Source organism: Marmota marmota, unplaced genomic scaffold, assembly GCF_001458135.2.
Source record: "Marmota marmota marmota unplaced genomic scaffold, marMar, whole genome shotgun sequence".
Lineage (NCBI taxonomy): Eukaryota > Metazoa > Chordata > Mammalia > Rodentia > Sciuridae > Marmota > Marmota marmota.
In genome coordinates, this window is record NW_025999913.1 from 4370798 (window position 1) to 4393796 (window position 22999).

Consider the following 22999-nt stretch of genomic DNA (forward strand, 5'->3'; position numbering starts at 1 on the left):
ATTAATTATGAAGCATCATACAGCCGAATGTCTTCCAAGTCGGTAATGACAGTTGTATAAAACGACAGCTCATACTTTGCCCTTTTCTGTATTCCTGCCGGGTGCTGCTTTGGAAGAATACTTTGTAGTAATGGCTCCACATTTTTAAATGTCAGAAAGGGCATCATCACAGGGACTCAGTTTTATGCCATTTTCTGAGTCAGTGATGAGGGATGCTTTCAGATCCAGCAGGTGGTTCTCATAGCTCCCTACAAACCAAAAGCTGTTTGATCTCTCAACTGCAGGTTCACCCTGGGATTCCCTCTGGCCCTTTGCCCCCAATTCCTTCTTCTCCCTTGCAGAGCCTGCATTCCTCATTCCTCCAGGGAGACCCAGCTGCAGGCTCTGCTGATAAGGGAACCTCTTCCCCAGCAGCGCACACCTCCTGGGCAGGTTTGTGTGGCTTCCGAGACTTGGGTTTCTGCTGATGGACGAGCCAGATAGGATACACCTGGTCGGTAGAGAATATTGTGAGCGGGAGCCCAGTCACCTCCCTATCTCCCCAGCACACACACCTGCTGCTTCTGTTGAACAAGCCAGGACAGCCATGGGAGACAAGGGTCAGAGTCCCCTGGGAAGGGAACCTTCCGTGATCTGGCTCTGAAATGGCTCCCCTTTCTGACACTTTGCCAAGTGCCCTAGAACATGGATGTGGCTTAAGAACAATCTGCATTGTGTTCCTGCTGACATGCCAGCCTGGAATGTTGGCCCCGGGCATGCCCGGGAGATGGTACAGGTGATTTGGAAATTTACATGTACTCATGCAAAAGAAGGATGAAATAATAGACTTGCCCCAGAACAAAATTTGTGGAACTATGCATTTGATTTTTTTTCTTCTATTCAGCCTTCTTAGATTTGAGATCCAAATAATAAATCTAGCTAGATTTAACTTTGTAAAGAGCTAACGTAAGTCCACAATCTTGACATTGCCAACGTTAATTGAAATGAAGACTTTGAGTTTATATAGTAACTTTCTTTTGAAGTGGGCCATAGGGAGTTTTGCATCTGGAAAGGGAATGATAACTGCTGGGCTTTTGAGTCAACAATGAACATTTATCAAAATAATTTAGGGCTGGGGTGTCACTCAGTGGTAGGGTGCTCATGTAGTCATGTGCAAGGCCATGGGTTCCAGCCAGAGGACTGCAAAATAATAATAATAATAATAATAATAATAATAATAATAATAATTTAAAGAAATAAACAATGACAAATGCTTTTCGGTTCACTGTTTTGAGCTTGGGAAGCACCAAATAATTATGTTTCATTAATGATTTTTGATGTATATTTAAAACTTACTGAATAAAGAAGCATGTGGATATTTTATAGCATCATTATCTCCTATACATCTATGCACACACACTAATATCTAGTCACACACAAACTTGCATGTATACATATAGATTTTTTTTTCTCAGAAGTCATGATATAGGTTTCAAGGAACCCATTTCTGAATTTCTTCCTCAGTCCAAATAAGGCAAGGAATGTATTTGGCAATCCCTGTTGTTAGGAAATCTTGAAACTTTACTAAATATTTTCTCTTCAAACATACTTGATATTTACATTTTTAGTCTTGCTTTGTTTTTTCTTTTCTCCTTCCTCCCTCCTTCCCTCCCGCCCGCCCGCCTGCCTTCCTTCCTTCCTTCCTTCCTTCCTTCCTTCCTTCCTTCCTTCCTTTCTCCCTGACTGGTATTGAATGCCTCGGCTCAAGCGACCCTCCTGCCTCAGCCTCCCGAGTAGCGGAGTGTCTTCACTTTCATCTGAAGCAGAGCTGTGTTTGTCTCCTGGTTCTTTATCCCTGAGACCATAGAAAACTCAAGTCAGTTGCCAACAAGGGCACTGAAGGGCACATCTCTTCTCCTTCCCTCTGTAGGCAGAGATGGACTTGGTGGCCTGGGGAGTGGACCTGGCCTCAGTGGAGCAGCACATCAACAGCCACAGGAGCCTCCACAACGCCATTGGAGACTACCGCTGGCAGCTGGACAAGATTAAAGCCGACTTGGTACTTTTCATTGTTCTATTTTAGAATCCGCCCCCCCCCCCAAAAAAAAACAACCCTACTGAAGGATTGAGTAATCACTTTCATGGACAATTTTGTCTGAGACAGTCTATTCTGTCTTTCCCAAGAGACTGGAAATTTTTTAAAATCCCATTTCATAAAGGGGAAGGGAAGCCAGATAGACCTTCTGGATCTTGAGGAGGAGCCGATCCCAAGGATGAGAGCATGAGAGCACTCATTTGTTTGCAGTTTGAACACAAGTGCTTTTGGGGGAGATGGGGTGGGGGTGGTCCGTTTCTGCAGAAAGCAGAGCATCACTTCTCATGGAGAAAACGTGATGATCATACCGTTCGTGACCTTGGAGAGTCCTTTGCTAGGTGGGTTTCCTGACACCTCTCCAGTGCTCGAGGAAAGTCAGACTTGCAGCTGGGTCGAGAATGACCCATAAGATATGAATCTGGTCTTAGGTGCTCGGTTTCCTCCTGTATCTCTACACTTTTAAATCACTAACTTTTCCACGTAGATCAAAGCTTCTACCCCCTCCCCCTTTTGGGCCTTATTTTTGTCCACTTAAGGACCTGATTAACTTTCTCCCCTCCTTTCTCCAAGATCTAGGACAACCTAAATCATATTTTCAGACTTTTTTTTTTTTTTTTTAAGTTGCAACTAGTGAGTCTTTAAATGACAAAGGTCAGGCCTTTACTTTGTGGCCCTGCTACCAGCCCAGTGAAGGTTTGCTTTCCAAACACCTGGGAGAAGGTCCCCAGGGGTCCAAGACTTCATAGAGCAAATACTTCTTTCTATTGAGGCCAGAATGGACAAAAAAGGAGGTTTCGAAGGGCAGCTCTTTCTCTACAAACCCAAGAGGAGAATTAAATAATGACTTGCTTTTTGTCATCTTTTAGCGTGAGAAGTCCGCCATCTACCAGTTGGAAGAGGAGTATGAAAACCTGCTGGTAAGTCGACTTATTTCTGAATTGCCCGAAGTCTTTGTTTCTCACTCAATACAATACTGTTCACTTCCTGGGGTGAGGCACCTGCTCAGTGTCACCCAGAAGACCCTGGAAGTATTCTTACTTCCTTGCTCATGGATGCTAATTTCATTGCTCCTGCTAAGTTTCCTTTAGAAGTAAATTCTGAAAGTATTTTCTTCTTTCTGCAGATGGTGCCTACAACTATTCTATTTTCAAGTTGTGTTACCTAAATGATGCTTGTTAATAAATACTTGCAGCTAAAGCAGTAAAGTCTTGCCACTTTTGAATTGCAGCTTTTTGAAGTATTAGCAAAAATATGATGTATTTTCTTTAGATACTTTCTCATCAGATTCCCATCATATGACAGATTCTGTATCAATCAGGTGATTGATAAGCAGAGAGATTTCCATTCTTCTACCTATTTGTGTCACTTTATCTTCACTTTTCCTACATTTCCTTGTTGGCAGCAATATTTTTACAATAATGTGGCTAGTGGTGACAGAACATTTTTTTTTCTTGGGGCTGGGATGGCATCTTGAATATTGCAGGGGAAGGTGACAGTAGGAAAAACTAGAGTCCTGTTTCCCTCCTTATTGTCTAAAACTATCAGATGCAAACTTTGGTATCTGAATCAAGACCCTTTAGGAGATGGAAGTTCAGCGGTAGAGTATTTGCCTGGCCCTAAGTTTAACCCCCAGCATCATGAAAAAAGAAGAAGGAAAAAATCCTCAGGGTTTAGGCTGTTGGAGTCTAACATTGCTGTCCCATTCATCACACGTTTGGACTGGTCCTGTTCCCATGCGAGGTGGTCAGTGACTGTGCACCAGGTTTATAGGCGTTACCTGGTCTTGGAATGATTTTGGTGAAGGAGCTACCGGGGTTTATCTATGAAGTCTGCAGAGGCCACTCTTCATCTGCTCGTGTTATGCTAATACTTCTTCTGAACTTGCTCTGCAGAAAGCGTCCTTTGAGAGGATGGATCACCTGCGACAGCTGCAGAGCATCATCCAGGCCACCTCCCGAGAGATCATGTGGATCAATGACTGCGAGGAGGAGGAGCTGCTGTATGACTGGAGCGACAAGAACACCAACATCGCCCAGAAACAGGAGGCCTTCTCGGTAAGTTCCCCGGGGAGCTATAGGCGTGGCCTCCAGGCTGTTGCCCTGGGAGCTGCTGGGTGGGGAGAGTGGCCTTTTAATAATGTAATCGTCACTTGTAATTTGGCCTCGGAAAAACGATTCCTTTTCTGAAAGCTGTTCATAGCAGTAAGAGAGGCAATACATTTTTTGTTGTTGTTTTTTTCTTAAGAGGCACGGCCTTCTTATGCTGCCCAGGTTGGTCCCGAACTCTTGGGCTCAAGCAGTCCTCCTTCCTTGGCCTCCCAAGTAGCTGGCACCACAAGTGTACCCTACTGCACTTGGCTAAATAACTTTTTTTTTCCCAATGAGTTTGTTTAATATCCCAGAAGACAGTAGTTCATTAGCTTGGGTGAGAATTTATTCACTCAGGTAACCTAGGGTGGGGTAGCAACTGTTCTAATGGTAGATTAAAACCTGGAATTAGGAATTAGAACAGGTTGAGCCATCTTCATTCCAAATTCTGAAATCCAAAATGCAATAAAATTAGAAACTTTTGTAGTGACCATGTGATGCCCTCAGTGGAAAATTTCACACCTGACCTCATGTGAAAGGTTGCAGACAAAACATAGGCACACAAAAAATATCATATAAAATTACTTCCAGCCTATGTCTATCAAGGTGTGTATGAAGCATAGAAATGGAATTTGTGTTTAGTTTTGGGTCTCATCCTTAGAGTATGTCGTTACGTATGTGTCAGTTTCTAAAATCTGAAAAAAATTAAAATTTAAAACACTTTTGGTCCCAAGCCTTTTGGGTCAAGGATACCTAACTGGTATTCATTACAGCTCTGTCACTCTATCAGCATGATCTTTGACAGGGAATGTCACCAATCTGAGGCCTTGGTTCCATATTATCCTGTCACGAACATCCTTCCAGCCTTAAAAATGCTGTGATTCTTGAGGAAAACCTACCATGATGTGTTGCATCTTACGACTAAAACACTCAGGGTCACTCCAGGTGAACTGGGCCACACGGAATAATCACCCAGAGACAGAGATACCTTTTTCTTTGGGTCCCGTGACAGCTCCTCTGACCCGAGGGGTCCGTGGAAAGAGAGAGAGAGAGAAAGATTGAGAATGAGAACGTGCTGAACCCTTTTATTGGAGAGAAGCCATTCAAATGAGACCAGGGGTCAGGTTTTGGGGACGTTGAGTCTGGCTTCATGATGTCTGCTGTCAGCAGATTGACTGACATCTAAGAAGGCCACACCCAAAGGCAGAGCAAGAAAAGGGGACACACAGAGGGAGTTTCCATGGAACACTCTATCCCAAATAGGAAAAAGGGGTAGGATTACAAAAGAAAGGTGAGTGTAGCTCACTCCGGGGGTATGCCTATCAGAAGACTGGCTTGCTGTCCAAGTGAGGGGAAAAGACCAAGTCATGAGTCATGGCACTACCATGCCAGACTACAGTGACCTTTCAGATCCCCAGGTGCATCAGGACTGGAAGGCGTGGTCACTCAGTGTGGCTCCCCACAATGATGCTTTGACATCGTTCATTTCCCAAATGCAGTACGGTGCTTATCCTCCTCTAAATGTTCGGGCGTGATAGATGTCAAATGGTGACTTGCTCTAAAGAATTTGCTTTTTATCTTTCCATAGATACGCATGAGTCAACTGGAGGTCAAGGAAAAAGAGCTCAATAAGCTTAAACAAGAAAGCGACCAACTCGTCCTCAACCAGCACCCCGCCTCCGACAAAATCGAGGTCAGCTCTGTGAAGAGTGACATTTTAGGAAATCTTAGATACAAATACAAATTATTCTGTTTTGCATTGTATTGCAAAAGCCATCATAGACAGTATGTAATTGAACGAGCATGTTTAATTTTAGTGTTCCAATAAAACTTTGTTTACAAAACCAAGAAGTGGGCCAGATGTGGCTCTTGGGCTGCAGTTTGCTGAGTTCTTCCAGAGACAGCTATCCATGGGCTGTGCTCAAGGCTGATATTAGGTGGTAGCACCGATATGGCCATGTTGGTTGTTGAATTGAAACTTCCATATTGGGTGGTCAGAGTCACTGCCTTAAGGCCCCCAGGCTCTCCTCCTGGATGCTTCCACCTCCCTATGATCTAGCACCTGTCTGGCAGCAGGGCTTGATGTGGCAGAGGGACATCACTCCAGTGCTAGCCCCATTGTCTGTTCTAATTGGTCAGTACCTGCTCCATTTGGATAAGACTTATTTTGACTAAATAGTCCCAATGGTAGGTCTTTATGAAAACTAACTTTAAAATTTGATTTCTTGCATACCAAGAGTTCTCTAGTGGGAGATTCTGTTTTCAACCATTAGACAAAGTTTGGTAGACTTAGAAGAGACAAAAAGGTATTTCCTAGCTTTTGTCAGACCCACCCACTGATGCAGGAAGGTACACCTCTGCCTCTGTGCTGCGAGTGGGGAAAGATAGCTGGTGCTTTCTCCTTTCAGGCGTATATGGACACTCTCCAGACACAGTGGAGCTGGATTCTGCAGATCACCAAATGCATTGATGTTCATCTCAAAGAAAATGCTGCCTACTTTCAGGTTTTTATGACTAACAATCCCATTGTCTTTTAGGTCTTACTACCTTATCTTTTGAGTATGTTTTAAAAGGCCCTGAAAACAATCTTCAAAATATTGCATAAATCCTATTTATTGGTTTTTCAGTTTAGAGAAGCATAATTTGTAACCAGTTGCTGAGTCTTTTGCTGTCACATACATAAATACTTAATGTTCTAATTCTTTCCTTTAACCACTTACCAAAGAGAGGCTTAGGGATGAGAGTCCTCGAACATAACTACTAAATGATTGTATTAGTCAGTTTTCCATCACTATAACAGAATACCCAAGATAATTAATTTATAAAGAGAAAAGGTTTATTTTGGCTCACATTTTTGGAGGTTCCAGTCCATGATTGATAGGTTCTGTTACTTTGGGCCTGTGATGGAGGCAGATATCATGGTAGGGAGCATGTGGTGGAGCAAAACCACTTACATACTAGCCAAGGAGCAAAGGGAGGAAGAAGAATATTCAGAGTCTCACAGTCATCTTCAAGGTCATGCTCACCAATGACCTAAATACCTCCCAGTAGGCCCCATTTCCTAAAGATTCTCTCACCACCCAATCGCACCCCCTGGAGACCATGCCTTCAAAATATGGGCCTCTAAGGGCCATTTGAGATCCAAACTAGATCCCTAATATTGCTTATGAAGTCACTTTTCATTTAGTCACTTATGAGGCTCACTCTCATCCCTAACAGTTTTTTGAAGAGGCCCAGTCTACTGAATCCTACCTGAAGGGCCTGCAAGACTCCATTAGGAAGAAGTACCCCTGTGACAAGAACATGCCCCTGCAGCACCTTCTGGAACAGATCAAGGAGCTGGAGGTACCGTCTTAGACCAAACTTAGCAGCTACACCCAGGGGATATCAATGACAGTCTCAGCCCGCAGTGCTGATTGGTATTGCTGCCCAGTGCATGCCCAGAGCCTGAGCCAGTGTCTTCTTCGTCTTTCAGTAGCTTTTCTCAAAATGAACTTTTCATGCTCAATTACTGTTGAGAGTTTCATTTGCCTTCGAATCCAGATTATTTGCTGAAAACAAAAGTTCAAAGAGCACAGTTTACTCCTCACAAAGTAAATAAGTTCCCAGAAATTCTTCTTTCTTTTTTACTTTCCCTTTGGGAAAACATGCTTCAAATTTGATCACCATGGTCCTTTCGCACAGGGATATTCTTTCCTGCCTGCTTAATTCTTGGTTTCGTAGATCCTGGAGAGGCTTATAAAAGGTGCTCCTGTTCCCTGCAGACAAATGTGTGGCTTATTATAGCTAATGCAATTACAGTGACTTTTAATTTGTAATGTTATAGTAGCTACATCAATGTCATTTGAAGATCTCCTCTAAAAATTTCAGGGCATCTATGTTCAAGGATGATTTTATTTGCAATTGCAGAAAGAACGAGAGAAAATTCTTGAATACAAGCGTCAGGTACAGAGCTTGGTAAACAAGTCCAAGAAGATTGTACAGCTGAAACCACGGAACCCAGACTACAGGAGCAATAAACCCATTATCCTCAGAGCTCTCTGTGACTACAAACAAGACCAGGTGTGTACACAGTTCTTCAAAATGTTTGAAAGTTTTCCTTTTCTTTTCATGAAGACTTTTGTCAATTGAGAGCAAAATTTATTCTCAGTTTCAATAAGTAGCCTAGTCATGTCTTTTATATATAAAGCAGCAACCTATTGAACAAATGCAGTGACTCTTTTCTGAGTCAGTAGATAATTGCCAATCCTTAGGACAATAGTTCTTTCTTTCTTTCTTCTTATTTTTTCTTTGGGTGCTGAGATTGGACCCAGAACCCATGTCATGCTAAACATGGAATCCACCACTGAGCTACACCCCCACTCAAGACAATAATTTTGAGAACTTTAAAAATTCTTTTTAAGGGTTGATACTCCTTTATTTTTTTTAGTACCTAAAATGTATTTATTTGTGATCATTCTCATCTTTATGTTTCTGACAAAAGAAATGAGATATGACTATAGTATGCTGCCTCTAAAGTGAATGTTTTTGCAAATTTTATGCAATAATTGAGCACACTGATTCTGCAGGCTTGGGTTTCAATATAAGCATTTGTATAGAAAGATGGTTTGGTTTTAATAGTAATTTATATGATTCCCACAGCTCTGTTTTCTTATAAAATCGTGGAGGATTTTAGAAACATGATTAGTTCATCAGATAAACTTTATCAAACATTGAAGTCTGTTCTATTATGTGTTATGTTTTAAGAATTTGTGTGGTGAGAGAATTAAGAAGGAAATTTGAGTGGCAATTGAAATACATAAAAATCAAGTTTCTTCTGTTTTAACAGTGAGATAGTTGTCATATTTTAAGTAGTCTTGTGTGTGTGTATGTGTGTATGTGTCATGCTGGGGATGGAACCCAGGGCCTTGTGCATGCTGGGCAAGTGCTCTGCTATTGGTCTACACTCCCAGCCCCTAGGTAGCCATTTTGAGAAGCTATATAGGCACTGGAGCTAATTTATAAATGTATGTAGCTATTTAGAGGCTGGTGTTAATTTATAGACGAAGCCATTCAGATGCTGGAAATAATTTTAAAAGTTATTTTTCAGGACACCAATACCAGAATGCTTTTTATTTTTAGATTTGCAGAGCAAATGAGACCCTTGCCCCCCTCCCACCTCCTGCCAATATTAGATTATTGATATTAAAATATTCAATAATATATTAAAGTCTAATATAAAAAACATGAACTCACGAAAATAGAAACACATAGGGTGAAGTTTTGCTTCACTAACAGATTTCTTTTTCTTTCTTTCTTTTTTTAATTGTGGGGTGTTTTTTTTTTTTAAGAAAGAAGGTTGTAGATACTAAATCCAAGTGATTTGGGTTAGGATTTCTTATGTTCCTGGTGACTTCCCCAGATTATCAGTCACTTTCCCTAATTCACTTAGTTTGCAGCTCACTTTATAAATGCACCCTCCAGGCTCCCATGGATGATGGAAAGCATCAGTATTGTTGGGTTTTATAAAGGTCGGCTTCATGGGAAGGGCAAAAAGGAACAACTTCCATCGTTGATGTGTTTTCATCTCTGTTTGTCTTTGAAAACAAAAACAAAAACATGAGAATGTGTTCTGGGGAACACAGCTGAGTGCTGGCTGTTTCCTTGCAGAAAATCGTGCACAAAGGGGACGAGTGCATCCTGAAGGACAACAACGAGCGCAGCAAGTGGTACGTGACGGGCCCCGGAGGTGTGGACATGCTCGTCCCTTCTGTTGGGCTGATCATTCCTCCCCCGAATCCGCTGGCCGTGGACCTCTCTTCCAAGTAAGTTGTCCCACCTGGTCACCCTGGCAGGCATGTGTGTGTGTCGGGGGGGGTGGGATGTGGGGGGGGGAATGTGCCGAGACAACAAGCTTAGATCAGCTTTTTTTTTTTTTTTTAATCATATTTGCCTCCCAGAAAAGGGACCACGTGAAGGTCACCTTTACTTTGTCTTGCAATTTTATGTTGAAGACCCTAAAAAAAGAAATCAGCCAGGTGTGGTGGCTCACACCTATAATCTCAGCGGCTGGGGAGGCAGAGGCAGGAGAATTATGAATTCAAAGCCAGCCTCAGCAATTTAGCAAGGCCCTAAGTTATTTAGCGACACCCTGTCTCAAAATATGAAAGGGGCTGTGGATGTCGCTCTGTGGTTAAGCGCCCCTGGGTTCAATCCCTGGTACAAATAATAAAACCTGACTCTGCGGGGGCCACAGTGAATAATACTTGTCACACTCTTTGAAGCTCTTGCTTTGAAGTTTCTCTTGTTAGCAAATCGTTCATTTTGCATGTAGTCCCAAGTGTAAAATTCCTTTAATATCAATACTTGCTTATTAATAGAACATTCATTTTAAAGATCATACACAGAGAAGTTTCTCTTAAACCTTTCAGCATGGAAATCTGCAACCATATGTGGAATAGAGAGAGTAGCTCAATGAGTCCCCATGTCCTCATGAACAGACTTTGGCTGTCATTGGCATCGAATGTGCCTGCCCTGCCACATTAGACCTCTGTCCATCAAAAGTTGCTGACAAACAACACACCACCCAAAATCCTACTGCATGTTTCATCCAGAATGATTTGAAGAAGCTATTAAAATGTAGACAAATTGAGCACATACTCTGTAAGGAGTAGACAAGTCCACATCCATCGAAATGTTGACAGTGTTAGAAATTAAACACATGCCTGTTACTTTGTAGGGGATTGTTTCAACTGGGTAAGCACATCAGATTTCGGTGTGGGTTGAGGTGTGAAAGTCCTACCTAGCCTGTTTTCCCTTTACGCCTCCCAGGATTGAGCAATACTACGAAGCTATCCTGGCTCTGTGGAACCAGCTGTACATCAACATGAAGAGCCTCGTGTCCTGGCACTACTGCATGATTGACATCGAGAAAATCAGGGCCATGACTATTGCCAAGGTACGTCCCCAGGACCACTCAAACCCAAGGCCTGGTGCATACTAAGCAAGCACTGAGCACCGAGCTCCACCCCCAGCCCCCCAGGCAAACCTGTGAGCTGGTAGTTAGCGCTTTTGCATCTCATCAAGTGAGGATGCTTAGCCTTCCATAGAGGCTGTGATCTGTCCAGTGTAGAACAGGAGGGGCTGGCAGGGTGGCTCGGTGCTGGAGCTCTTACCTAGCATGCACAAGGCCTTGGGTTCGTCCCTGGCACTGTGGGGAAAAAAAAAAAAAAGAGATCAAAAACAGCCAGGAGGAGTCAGCACATGGCTACTTATGAGACAAGCAGAAATACTGATTGAAGAAACCTGATGAACTGTGGAAAGGCAAAGTAAGATTCTGGAGCCTATTCTCCTTAGATAAAATGAACCATGAGGTCATGAATGGCTGATTACCACAGAAGTCAGGGCAGAGTAGAACTCTCAGACGAACATGGAAAATGCTAGTTACTATATATCAGGGGTTTTTAAGTTGTCTGGAGAATCTTATTTGGGATGTTTTTAGGGGGTCAGGGATCAGTAAGGAGAGGGACCAGAATGGGCAAATGTTTTTTGGGGGGGGCTCCTCCCGGCTCATTTTTATAGTAAGAGAAGCTTTGCTGTGCCCTAATATTTCATTTAAAGAAAAAAAAATTCCATAGAAAAAAAATCAGACTAGGCACTGTGGTGCACACCTCTAACCCCGTCTGCTCAGGAGACTGAGGCAGGAGGAGCACAATTTTAAGGCCAGCCTCGGCAACCTAGTGAGACCCTGTCTTAAATTTTTAAAGAGGGACTGGTATTGTAGCTCAGTGATAGAGTGACTGCTCAGAATGTGCAGGACTCTGGGTTTGGTCCCCTATAAATCACTTCTTTCTGATTTACCTTGCCTGACTTAACTTGCAGCTGAAGACAATGAGGCAGGAAGATTACATGAAGACCATATCTGACCTTGAGTTACATTACCAAGAGTTCATCAGAAATAGCCAGGGCTCTGAGATGTTTGGTGATGATGACAAGCGGAAGATGCAGTCTCAGTTCACGGATGCACAGAAGCATTACCAGACCCTGGTCATCCAACTCCCTGGCCATCCCCAGCACCAGACAGGTCAGCCTGGGGCATCTTTCTCTTTGTCTCAAACACATATGTGGTGTTAAAAAGAAAGTCATTTGTATGAAACTTGTATCAGATCATTTCTTTGAAAGATATTGTCTTAGTCTGTTTTATGTTTCTATAACAGAGTACTCCAAACTGGGTAATTTATTTTTTTTTTAAAGTTTATTTAGCTGACAATTCTGGTGGCTGGAAAGTATCTGGTGAAGGAACTCTGACTGAATCACAACAGGAGAAGCAGGAAGGGACATGGTCACATGCAGAAGGGGCCACATGCATGGGGTGGCCTCACTTAGAGCAACATGCTCTCTGGAGAACGAATCTAGTTTCCAGAGTTTTACTCCAATGCCAAGAGAGGGGGCATTAATCCCTTCTGAGAGTGGAGCCCCCATAATCTAATCACCTCCCACTAGGCCTCCCCACCTCTTAGAAGTCCCATCACCTCAGTAGTGTTAGATTAGGATCAGTATTCTGGCATATGAATCTTTGGGGGACTAAGCCTTATCCAAAGGACCCACAGTCCTTCATACACTGGATTTCTGGAATCAGATCAAAGGAAGTAGGCCTAATTTTGTGCAGTATCGATGTTTTTTGAGGCCTTGCCCCCTGCCAGCTGGGAATTCTCTGATTTTTTGTGGCCCCCCCCTTTATTTTTCCAGTAACCACAACTGAAATCACTCACGTTGGTTCCTGCCAAGATGCCAACCATAATAAAGTCATTGAGACCAACAGAGAATGTGACAAGCAAGAGACCTGGCTGCTGATGGAGCTCCAGAAGATCCGCAGGCAGATGGAGCACTGTGAGGGCAGGATGTCACTGAAAAACCTCCTGCTGACAGACCAGGGGTCTTCACACCACATCACCGTGAAGATCAATGAGCTCAAGGTGGGTGGGGATCCACTCTGATTCTGCCTGTATTTTTCCATTCATCTGTGATCAGTTAAAGCCTCCTGGTTAGTATGTTTATAGGCAAATACATTAGTCTGTTTTCTTTACAGTGAGGATTTTTTTTTAAGGGCAAAAATGATCCTAAAAATCATGGAGCCGTATTGCAGAGTAATAAGCATTGATTGTCAGAAATGTGACGTGTTCACAGTGGAATATTATGCAGTTTTTTAAAAAAAGAAAGAATTTTGCTCATCGCAACTGTTATGAATGAACCTGGAGGAGGACAGAGTGCTAAGTGAAATAAGCCAGGCACAGATAAGCAGTGCATGATCTCACTTATGGGCGGAACCAGAAAAAGAGTCAGCATCATAAAAATAGAAAGTAGAAGAGTGATTACCAGGAAGTGGGCCCAGGAAGAGACAGGGAGATGGAGGTCAGAGGATACAGAATTACAGTTGTGTAGGAGAAGTCTAGAGCTCTAGAGTTTTCCAGAAGGAGGACTACAGGAAATAATATTATGGGAGGCTGAAGCAGGAGGATCACAAGTTCAAGGCAAGCCTCAGTAACTTAGTGAGGACCTGTCTTAAAATAAAAAAGGGTTGGGGATGTAGCTCAGTGGTGAAGCACCTCTGGGTTCAATCCTCAGTACAACACATCCATACACACACACAAGAAAGAAAGGAAATTTGCTAAGAGAGATTTTCGGTGTTCTTAACACACACACATACACACACACACACTTACACAAAACCTGTGGAATGTGATTATATATCAATTTGCTTACCTGAGTACTCATTTCCCACATGTATATGAAAATTCGAGGTTGTCCACCTGAAGTTACGTATAATAAAAAATAAATTTTCAAAAATCACGCAGCGAATAAGAGGTGCTTTCCTTCCTTTTTGGCAGAGTGTACAGAATGATTCGCAGGCCATTGCAGAAGTTCTCAACCAGCTTAAGGACATGCTTGCTAACTTCAGAGGTTCTGAGAAATATTGCTATTTACAGAATGAGGTGTTTGGACTATTCCAGAAACTGGAAAATATCAACGGTGTTTCAGATGGCTACTTAAATAGGTAGGCACAGCCAACACCAAAGGATGTTTTGCTTTTGCCCAGAGACAATCTTGAAGACTTCATTTGCTATGTGTGTGTGGTTCCTGGGGGTTTTGGCCTTACAGATCCTCTCATCACTAGAAGTTTCCTTAACTCTTCTCTGTGGTCTCTGGTTTGGGGAGGGCATCCTCTAGTCTAAGGAGTTAATTCTTTTCTGCAGTCTTAGAACTCTCCTCACATATCTCAGAATTAAGGTATAGGGGCCAGAATTTGGAATTCTTAATTAAATGTGAAACAGTGGTCAGAATTACAAGAGAGAAAAAGATCACCACTTCCATGGCTTATAAAATAGGCGAAGTGTATTGCATGGCCCTGACGTGGTTCTCCTTCATGAGTGGTGGCAGGAGCTCAATGCTTACCCTTTGATGATGTCACTGGGAGTTTTTTCTGCTTCTCTTGCTCTTTCCAGCTTGTGTGCAGTGAGAGCACTCCTGCAGGCTGTTCTCCAGACGGAAGACATGTTAAAGGTCTATGAAGCCAGGCTCACCGAAGAGGAAACGGTTTGCCTGGACCTGGATAAAGTGGAGGCCTACCGCTGTGGACTGAAGGTAATACCAGCCGCCCAGTTCATGGGAAGTGACAGGGGACCCAGCTCCCGATATACACCTCACCTAGTTTTCATGAGTGTTGTTTTGATTTTTTTTTTTTTTTATATTGGGATTGAACCCAGTGAACTCTATCACTGAGTTATACCCTCAACCTTTTGTTTGTTTGTTTGTTTTTAATTTTGAGACAAAGTCTTGCTAAGTTGCTGAGGCTGGCTTTAAATTTTCGGTCTTCCTCCCTCAGTCTCCTAAATCACTGGGATTACCTGCATGCACCACCAATCTGGCTTGTTTTCCTCTAACTTTCTGAAGTGCATTTTACTTTTAGAACAGTTCCAGATTTATGGAAAAAATTGACAAGACAGTATAGACAGTCATATATCCTGCCTCTAGTTTCTCCTGTTATTAGTATCTTAAAATTGTATGAAATATTTGTTATGACGATGAATCGATATTGATATATTAATATGAACTAAAGCTCATACTTTATTCAGACTTCCTCCATTTCATGAATTGTGAAGATTCCTGGCTTTCACTGGCCACACATGTTGATACCAGTTGTCACCTCCGGAACTCTGTTTCCCAGCGTGTGTTAGCAGGAACTCTATGAGAAAGTAATTTGTGGTGGGATTAGTTTGGGGAATTGTGAGTCTAACTGATTTCTTTACTATGGAGCTCCTCAGAACCTTTAATATGTTCATAGGCATTATAATTATTCAGGAATAGTATGTCATGTTTAGCAGTTCTCAAGCCAATTTACACCCTGGCTTCTTTTTTTTTTTTAACCAGGGTAGCACAGGGAACTAGATCACTGGAATAAATCCTGAGAAACAGAAATTCAGTAAATGTATTTCCCTGGGTTGATCATCACTAAAACATATGAATAAAGACTTCAGTAAACTTTCTCTTTTCTTTGCAGTGGTGAGAATTGACCCCAGGGTCTTATATATACCAACCCACTCTCCCACTAAGCTACATGCTGAACCCCCAAAACTTTTTTGTTGTTTGTTTTTATTTAGTGATTTGTGGTGTAGCATCGAGTGGGAAAAGAGCTAAATTTGTATGTGCTCATTTTTTTTTCTTTTAAAAAAATCTCTTGCAGAAAATAAAAAATGACTTGAACTTGAAGAAGTCGTTGTTGGCCACCATGAAGACGGAACTGCAGAAAGCCCAGCAAATACACTCTCAGACCTCCCAGCAGTATCCACTTTACGACCTGGATCTGGGCAAATTCAGTGAAAAAGTCACACAGCTGTCAGATCGCTGGCAAAAAATCGACAAACAGATAGACTACAGGTGTGCCAACCCCATCCCAGTTTCTCCTCTGCTGGTGGTGCCAGTGGATAATGCCACTAGAAGCATTTTATTTTTGCTACCAAAAATAATGCTTTGGTCTTGTGCACAAATGAAGCCCTAATAGGTGCTCTTCTCGAAACAGAGAGTAGATCCCAATAGCCTTCCAAGGACCTCAAGAAATAGCAGAAGTCATTGACAAGTTCTTTTAGGCCCTGTCAACTCATGTGATGGCCATTCGAAGGAGGAGTGGCTTTGAATGTATTTTTGTCCAAAAATTAAATTGTTTGCAAAGGGAAATGCCTTACTGCAGATGAGGGTCTAAAAACATCTACTGACAAAGGTCTACTGAATTGCCTTGCTTATTGTTTATTTTAAGTGCTTTTTAAAATCATCATGGAGCTATGACCCGTATACAATTCACTCATTTAAAAATATGATTCAGCAGATTTTAGTATATTCAGAGTTGTGCAAACACCACAACCTGATTTTGGGGGGTGGTGGTGCAGGGGATGGAACTCAGGGCCTTGCAAGTGGTAGGCAAGTGCTCTACCACTGAGCCACATCCCCAGCCTTACAACATGAGTGTGGAACATTTTCATTACTCCCCAGAGAAACCTGTATCCAGGGGCAGTCACCTCCCTTCTCTCCCAGTCCCCTAGTTCTAGACAATCACTGAGCTGCTTTCTGTCACTCTACATCTGCCCATTCTGGACACTTGGTATAAATGGAATCATATAATATTATGGCCTTGGGCTTTTTTCACATAGTGCAAATGCTTCCAAGGTTTATTCACATTGTACCAATTCTTCTTATTTTTTTTTAATTCCTCTCTCTCTCTTTCCTTTCTTTTTATGGCCAAATAGTATTCCATTGCTTGGCTACTCCACAATGTTCTTTATCCTTTCGTCGTTTGAGGGCTACTTGGGTTGTTCCCAGTTTGGTGATACCGTGGGAAGTGCTGTTATGAATGTTCGTGCAGGAACGTGTTCACAGTGGAATTGCAGGTGGCTCAGTCTGTACCTATTTTAGGAATAATAACAGCGATCTTAATAATTTTGTTTCATCTATTTTTTTCCCAGATTGTGGGACCTTGAGAAACAAATCAAACAACTAAGGAATTATCGTGATAACTATCAGAGTTTCTGCAAGTGGCTGCACGATGCCAAGCGCCGCCAGGATTCCTTGGAGTCCATGAAATTTTGCGACTCCAACACCGTCATGAGGTTTTTGAATGAGCAGAAGGTATAAGCCAATTTGTCATTCCATAGTTGTTTTGAGATTCATTGGGTGTAGGCTGTACTTTCTTCTGGTTTTCACAGTACCTTCATTTGAAATGATATGTATTTCATATTATATATCCATTTTGCTTTAAAAAATGCCCCAGTGAATAGTGACTGAGGTATTTAGAAACTAGTGTCATTATGGATGCAGAAATAATGTAATATTGTTCTTTGCATGTTCTAGTAAAGTAGCTTTAAGTAACCTCTTATAAATAATGATGATGATGATGTAGTAACTTTTTTCCTGATCCTAAATGTAACTGAAAGCAAGAGGCCGGTATGTGTAGTTGTAAGTGAAAGAAAAAAAAAAGAAAAGAAAAGAAACCAGTAACCATGGAAAAAGAGTGAAAGAACATTTATTTTAAAACTTCTGGATGCTTTAACATTTGTAAAATTGTATTCTTTGAATAGAACTTGCACAATGAAATATCTGGAAAACGAGACAAATCAGAAGAAGTGCATAAGGTCGCTGAACTTTGTGCAAATTCCATTAAGGTATGTTGGTTTCATTAAGCATGTTGGTCTTGGGGCTGGGGTTGTGGCTCAGTGGCAGAGGGCTTGCCTAGCAAGTGTGATGTGTTGGGTTCGATCCTCAGCACCACATAAAAATAAATAAAAAAATAAAAAAAAGGAATGTTGGTGTTTTGTCAAGATTCTTATTGCTGTGATATTTGCTTTAAAGATTATAAACTTTTGAGCGTAGTGATTATGACTTCTCTGTTTTCTCTTTCTGAACAAACCGTAAGAGTTTGTTATCAACTAACTTGAATTCATTGCACATTGGTGCTGTCTCTGGAACTGGCTAGTCTTTATTCTTGAGATGTGCTTCATTTAATAACATAATATTAGCTGCTTGGACCCTACAGTGCAACACAGTCTTTGGGGTGGGTGATTAGAAATAATTTGAGGATTTAAATGTGAAATTGTAGCTGTTAGTGACAACTCCTTTTGAGTCCATTAAGAATGGTTTTCTAAGGGTTGGGGTGTACTTGGGTAATAGAGCACTTGCCTAGCATGCTTGAGGCCCTGGGCTTGATCACAAGCATTGCCAAAAAAAAAGTTTTCTTAAACTTTTCTTCTGTAGGATTATGAACTCCAGCTGGCATCATACACCTCCGGCCTGGAAACTCTACTGAACATACCTATCAAGAGAACCATGGTTCAGTCCCCGTCTGGGGTGATTCTGCAAGAGGTACATGTGGTTACAGATCCCTGAGAGTCCACCCTTCCTTCTGTCTCCCATTTCCCTGTTTCTTGCCTGTTCATCCTGAAGTCATCCCTATTATAGGATATCCACTAAAAAAAACGTTTTAATAGCAGGTTATGCCCCCTTCACTGTGAGTCATCAATACATGACACATTTTAGGAAATGATCAGTGGAGTCTGAGTGTATCATTTAATATGTTAGTCTTTACAGAAATTGGATTTAAATTTCTGGGTTTGGTGAAGGAGACTTCTAAAAAGTGGGTATTATATATAGGGGGAGTAAGTTTCTAAAAGACAACTTTTCCCCAAAGATTTTAGAGAATATCAACCATCAGATGGTTTAGGGGGGAAAAAATCCTAGAGCAACAAGAATGGAGTATAAATGTTTTGGACCCTTTGTCTTGCTGTTCTTCTAGATTTTGGAACAAGCATACATGAAAGAAAGGAATTTACTTTTTAAATTATAATGTCATGATTTCATTATCTTAGAAAGCAAAATTGATCAGCCTGCATAGAATGCATATGACTTTTTAAAATGATATATATATATTTTTTTCTTTTCTTCCTTTTCTCTAAGGCTGCAGAGATTCATGCTCGGTACATAGAACTACTTACAAGGTCTGGAGACTATTATAGATTCTTAAGTGAGATGCTGAAGAGTTTGGAAGATCTGAAGGTATTGACTATTTCCTTGGATTATCAAAAAAATAAAATAGAGCTGGGCACAATGGTGCATGCCAGTAATCCCAGCTACTTGGGAGACTGAGGCAGGAGGATTGCAAATTTGAGACTAGCCTCTGCAATTTATCGAGATTCTATCTCAAAAATTAAAAGGTTTGGAGACGTAGCTCAGTAATGCAGCACCCTGGGTTCAATCCCAGTACCAGGAAAAATAGAAGAAAAGAAAATAGAATAGAATGGTATTATTACTACATCATTATTGTGAATTTAGAAACTGATAAAGCTGAAATTTCCAGTAAAAATTCAATGTAATACAGTTTGTGAGTTTGGGATTAGTCCTATGCTCCTCTAAATGGATTTAGATATTTGCAATATTGCAGCCACTTAATTTTGCTGGAAAAAAACAACAATAATTTATAGGTGTTTGGTCAAGGATTTTGCTTTATTTCTTTGTGTAAAATTTTGGGTAAGTACATCCTGGACTAGCTGGATTTGAATCTTTCATGTTGAATAATTACTCAATTGACTCCTCCTTTCTAATATTGGAATTGAGTTTATGGAGGAAATAAAAGGAACATCTGGCTGCAATCCCAGCAACTCAGGAGTCTGAGGCAGGACGATCACAATTCAAGGACAGCTTCAGCAACTTTTGTGAGATGTTTAGCAACTTAGCAAGACCCTGGTCTCAAAATAAGAAATAAAGGGATGGGGATATAGCTCAGCTGGTACAATGCTTGCCTCGCATGCACAGGGCCCTGGGTTCAATCCCCAGCACCACAAAAATAAATAAATAAATAAATAAATAGGCTGAGGATGTCACTCAGTGGTAAAGCACTCTGGGTTCAACCCCTGGTACCAAAAAAACCAAAACTCAAAACCTCACAAACAAATAAAAAGGAGCATCTTGTATGAAATCATACACTTTTAATCTTGAAAGAAATGATTCTATTTTATAGATGAGGAAGCTGAGGCTCAAAGATGACCTGTCATTCTGACTTTATGCAAGAGGTTGATGGGAAAATTGGGAAGAGGCTCGAGATTTCTTGAGCTTTTGTCTAGTAGTTTTTGCCTCATCACTGTGAGTGTGTTGGTGGGTGTGTAAAGATCAAGACGAATATACATCGGTCTGGGAGGGGAAACATACTACTTCTGTCTCGTGGTGCCAGGTGCTTTTCTTGCAACCTCACTTTCTCCTTTCGCTTCCACAGCTGAAAAACACCAAAATCGAAGTTTTGGAAGAGGAGCTCCGACTGGCCCGCGATGCCAACTCGGAAAACTGCAACAAGAACAAATTCCTGGATCAGAACCTGCAGAAATACCAGGCGGAGTGTTCCCAGTTCAAAGCGAAGCTCGTGAGCCTGGAGGAGCTGAAGAGACAAGCCGAGCTGGACGGGAAGTCGGCCAAGCAAAATCTGGACAAGTGCTACGCCCAGATCAAAGAGCTCAACGAGAAGATCACCCGGCTGACCTACGAGATCGAAGACGAGAAGCGCCGGAGAAAGACGGTGGAGGACAGATTCGACCAACAGAAGAACGACTATGACCAGCTGCAGAAAGCCAGGCAGTGCGAAAAGGAGAGCCTCGGTTGGCAGAAACTAGAGTCTGAGAAAGCCATCAAGGAGAAGGAGTACGAGATAGAGAGGTTGAGGGTTCTTCTGCAGGAGGAGGGCGCCCGGAAGAGAGAATATGAAAATGAGCTGGCAAAGGTAAGAAACCACTATAATGAGGAGATGAGTAATTTAAGGAACAAGTATGAAACAGAGATTAACATTACGAAGACCACCATCAAGGAGATATCCATGCAGAAAGAGGATGACTCCAAAAATCTCAGAAACCAGCTGGACAGACTCTCGAGGGAGAACCGAGATCTGAAGGATGAGATCGTCAGGCTCAATGACAGCATCCTGCAGACCACCGAGCAGCGGAGGAGGGCGGAAGAGAATGTCCTTCAGCAGAAAGCCTGCGGCTCCGAGATCATGCAGAAGAAGCAGCAACTGGAGATGGAACTGAAGCAGGTCATCCAGCAGCGCTCGGAGGACAACGCCCGGCACAAGCAGTCGCTGGAAGAGGCGGCCAAGACCATTCAGGATAAAAATAAGGAGATCGAAAGGCTCAAAGCCGATTTTCAGGAAGAGGCCAAGCGCCGCCGGGAATATGAAAACGAACTGGGTAAGGTAAGGAACAGTTACGATGAGGAGATCATTAGCTTGAAAAACCAGTTCGAGACCGAGATCAACATCACCAAGACCACCATCCACCAGCTCACCATGCAGAAGGAAGAGGACACCAGTGGCTACCGGGCCCAGATAGACAATCTCACCAGAGAAAACAGGAGCTTATCCGAGGAGATAAAGAGGCTAAAGAACACCTTAGCCCAGACCACTGAGAGTCTCAGGAGGGTTGAAGAAAACGTCCAGCAGCAAAAGGCCACGGGCTCAGAGATGTCTCAGAGGAAACAGCAGCTGGAGATCGAGCTGAGACAGGTCACTCAGATGCGAACGGAGGAGAGCATGAGATACAAGCAGTCCCTGGACGACGCTGCCAAGACCATCCAGGATAAAAACAAGGAGATAGAGAGGCTGAAACAACTGATAGAGAAAGAAACAAATGAAAGGAAATGTCTGGAAGACGAGAATGTGAAATTGCAAAGGGTCCAGTATGACCTGCAGAAGGCCAACAGTAGCGCGTCGGAGACCATAAGCAGATTGAAGGTTCAGGAGCAAGAGCTGACGCGCCTGAGAATCGACTACGAAAGGGTCTCCCAGGAGAGGACCCTGAAGGATCAGGATATCACGCGGTTCCAGAGCTCCCTGAAGGATCTGCAGCTGCAGAAGCAGAAAGTGGAGGAGGAGCTCAATCGGCTCAAGAGGACGGCCTCCGAAGACTCTTCCAAGAGGAAGAAGTTGGAAGAAGAGCTGGAAGGCATGAGGCGGTCTTTGAAAGAGCAAGTCATCAAAATCACCAACCTGACCCAGCAGCTGGAGCAGGCGTCCATTGTCAAGAAAAGGAGCGAGGATGACCTCCGGCAGCAGAGGGACGTGTTGGAGGGCCACCTCAGGGAGAAGCAGAGGACCCAGGAGGAGCTGAGGAGGCTGTCCTCCGAGGTCGAGACCCTGAGGCGGCAGTTGCTCCAGGAGCAGGAAAACGTCAAGCAGGCTCAGGTGAGGAACGAGCATTTCCAGAAGGCCATAGAAGATAAGAGCAGAAGCCTAAACGAAAGCAAGATAGAAATCGAGAGGCTGCAGTCACTCACCGAGAACCTGACCAAGGAGCACCTGATGCTGGAGGAAGAACTGCGGAACCTGAGGCTGGAATACGATGAGCTGCGCAGGGGCCGCAGCGAGGCGGATAGCGATAAAAACGCCACCATCTCCGAGCTCAGGAGCCAGCTGCAGATCAGCAACAACCGAACCCTGGAACTGCAGGGGCTGATTAATGATTTACAGAGAGAGAGGGAAAATTTGAGACAGGAAATTGAGAAATTCCAAAAGCAGGCTTTAGAGGTATTCACAAATATTTGATCACAGCTTCACTGTTTCTCAAATGGTTCACTCTACGGTCATCTCTCCTGAACTGTGCTCTTGCTACTGACGTGGATGCTTCTAGAATGTCTGATTTTTCTTTTGATGGCTTAACTGCTACCTGTCAAAAGTCCAGATAACTGCTTTAAGATAATTTCAATGCCCTTCCCCTTTCCTCCTGTAATTACATAATTTGTCAGTCTGTGTGGGGCCTATTTGGCCCAGCTCTTAAGAACT

General features: G+C 42.6%; 1 protein-coding gene across 3 annotated transcripts in view; it reads left to right on the forward strand.

Moving 5' to 3' along the window:
* Nucleotides 1-22999, forward strand: part of LOC107149231 (desmoplakin) — a 63439-nt gene that overhangs the window by 19811 nt on the left and 20629 nt on the right. For 2 of the 3 annotated variants that reach the window (XM_015493984.2, XM_048799763.1), the window contains exons 5-23: nt 1910-2038; nt 2941-2991; nt 3967-4128; nt 5750-5854; nt 6570-6665; nt 7381-7506; nt 8071-8223; nt 9811-9965; nt 10972-11098; nt 12022-12223; nt 12889-13115; nt 14028-14194; nt 14643-14781; nt 15881-16074; nt 17154-17316; nt 17766-17849; nt 18439-18546; nt 19138-19236; nt 20450-22744. In XM_015493984.2, coding sequence (XP_015349470.1) covers nt 1910-2038; nt 2941-2991; nt 3967-4128; nt 5750-5854; nt 6570-6665; nt 7381-7506; nt 8071-8223; nt 9811-9965; nt 10972-11098; nt 12022-12223; nt 12889-13115; nt 14028-14194; nt 14643-14781; nt 15881-16074; nt 17154-17316; nt 17766-17849; nt 18439-18546; nt 19138-19236; nt 20450-22744 — 4782 coding nt within the window. The remainder of the gene's footprint in view (nt 1-1909; nt 2039-2940; nt 2992-3966; nt 4129-5749; nt 5855-6569; nt 6666-7380; nt 7507-8070; nt 8224-9810; nt 9966-10971; nt 11099-12021; nt 12224-12888; nt 13116-14027; nt 14195-14642; nt 14782-15880; nt 16075-17153; nt 17317-17765; nt 17850-18438; nt 18547-19137; nt 19237-20449; nt 22745-22999) is intronic. The other variant, XM_015493985.2, reaches the window with a different exon arrangement.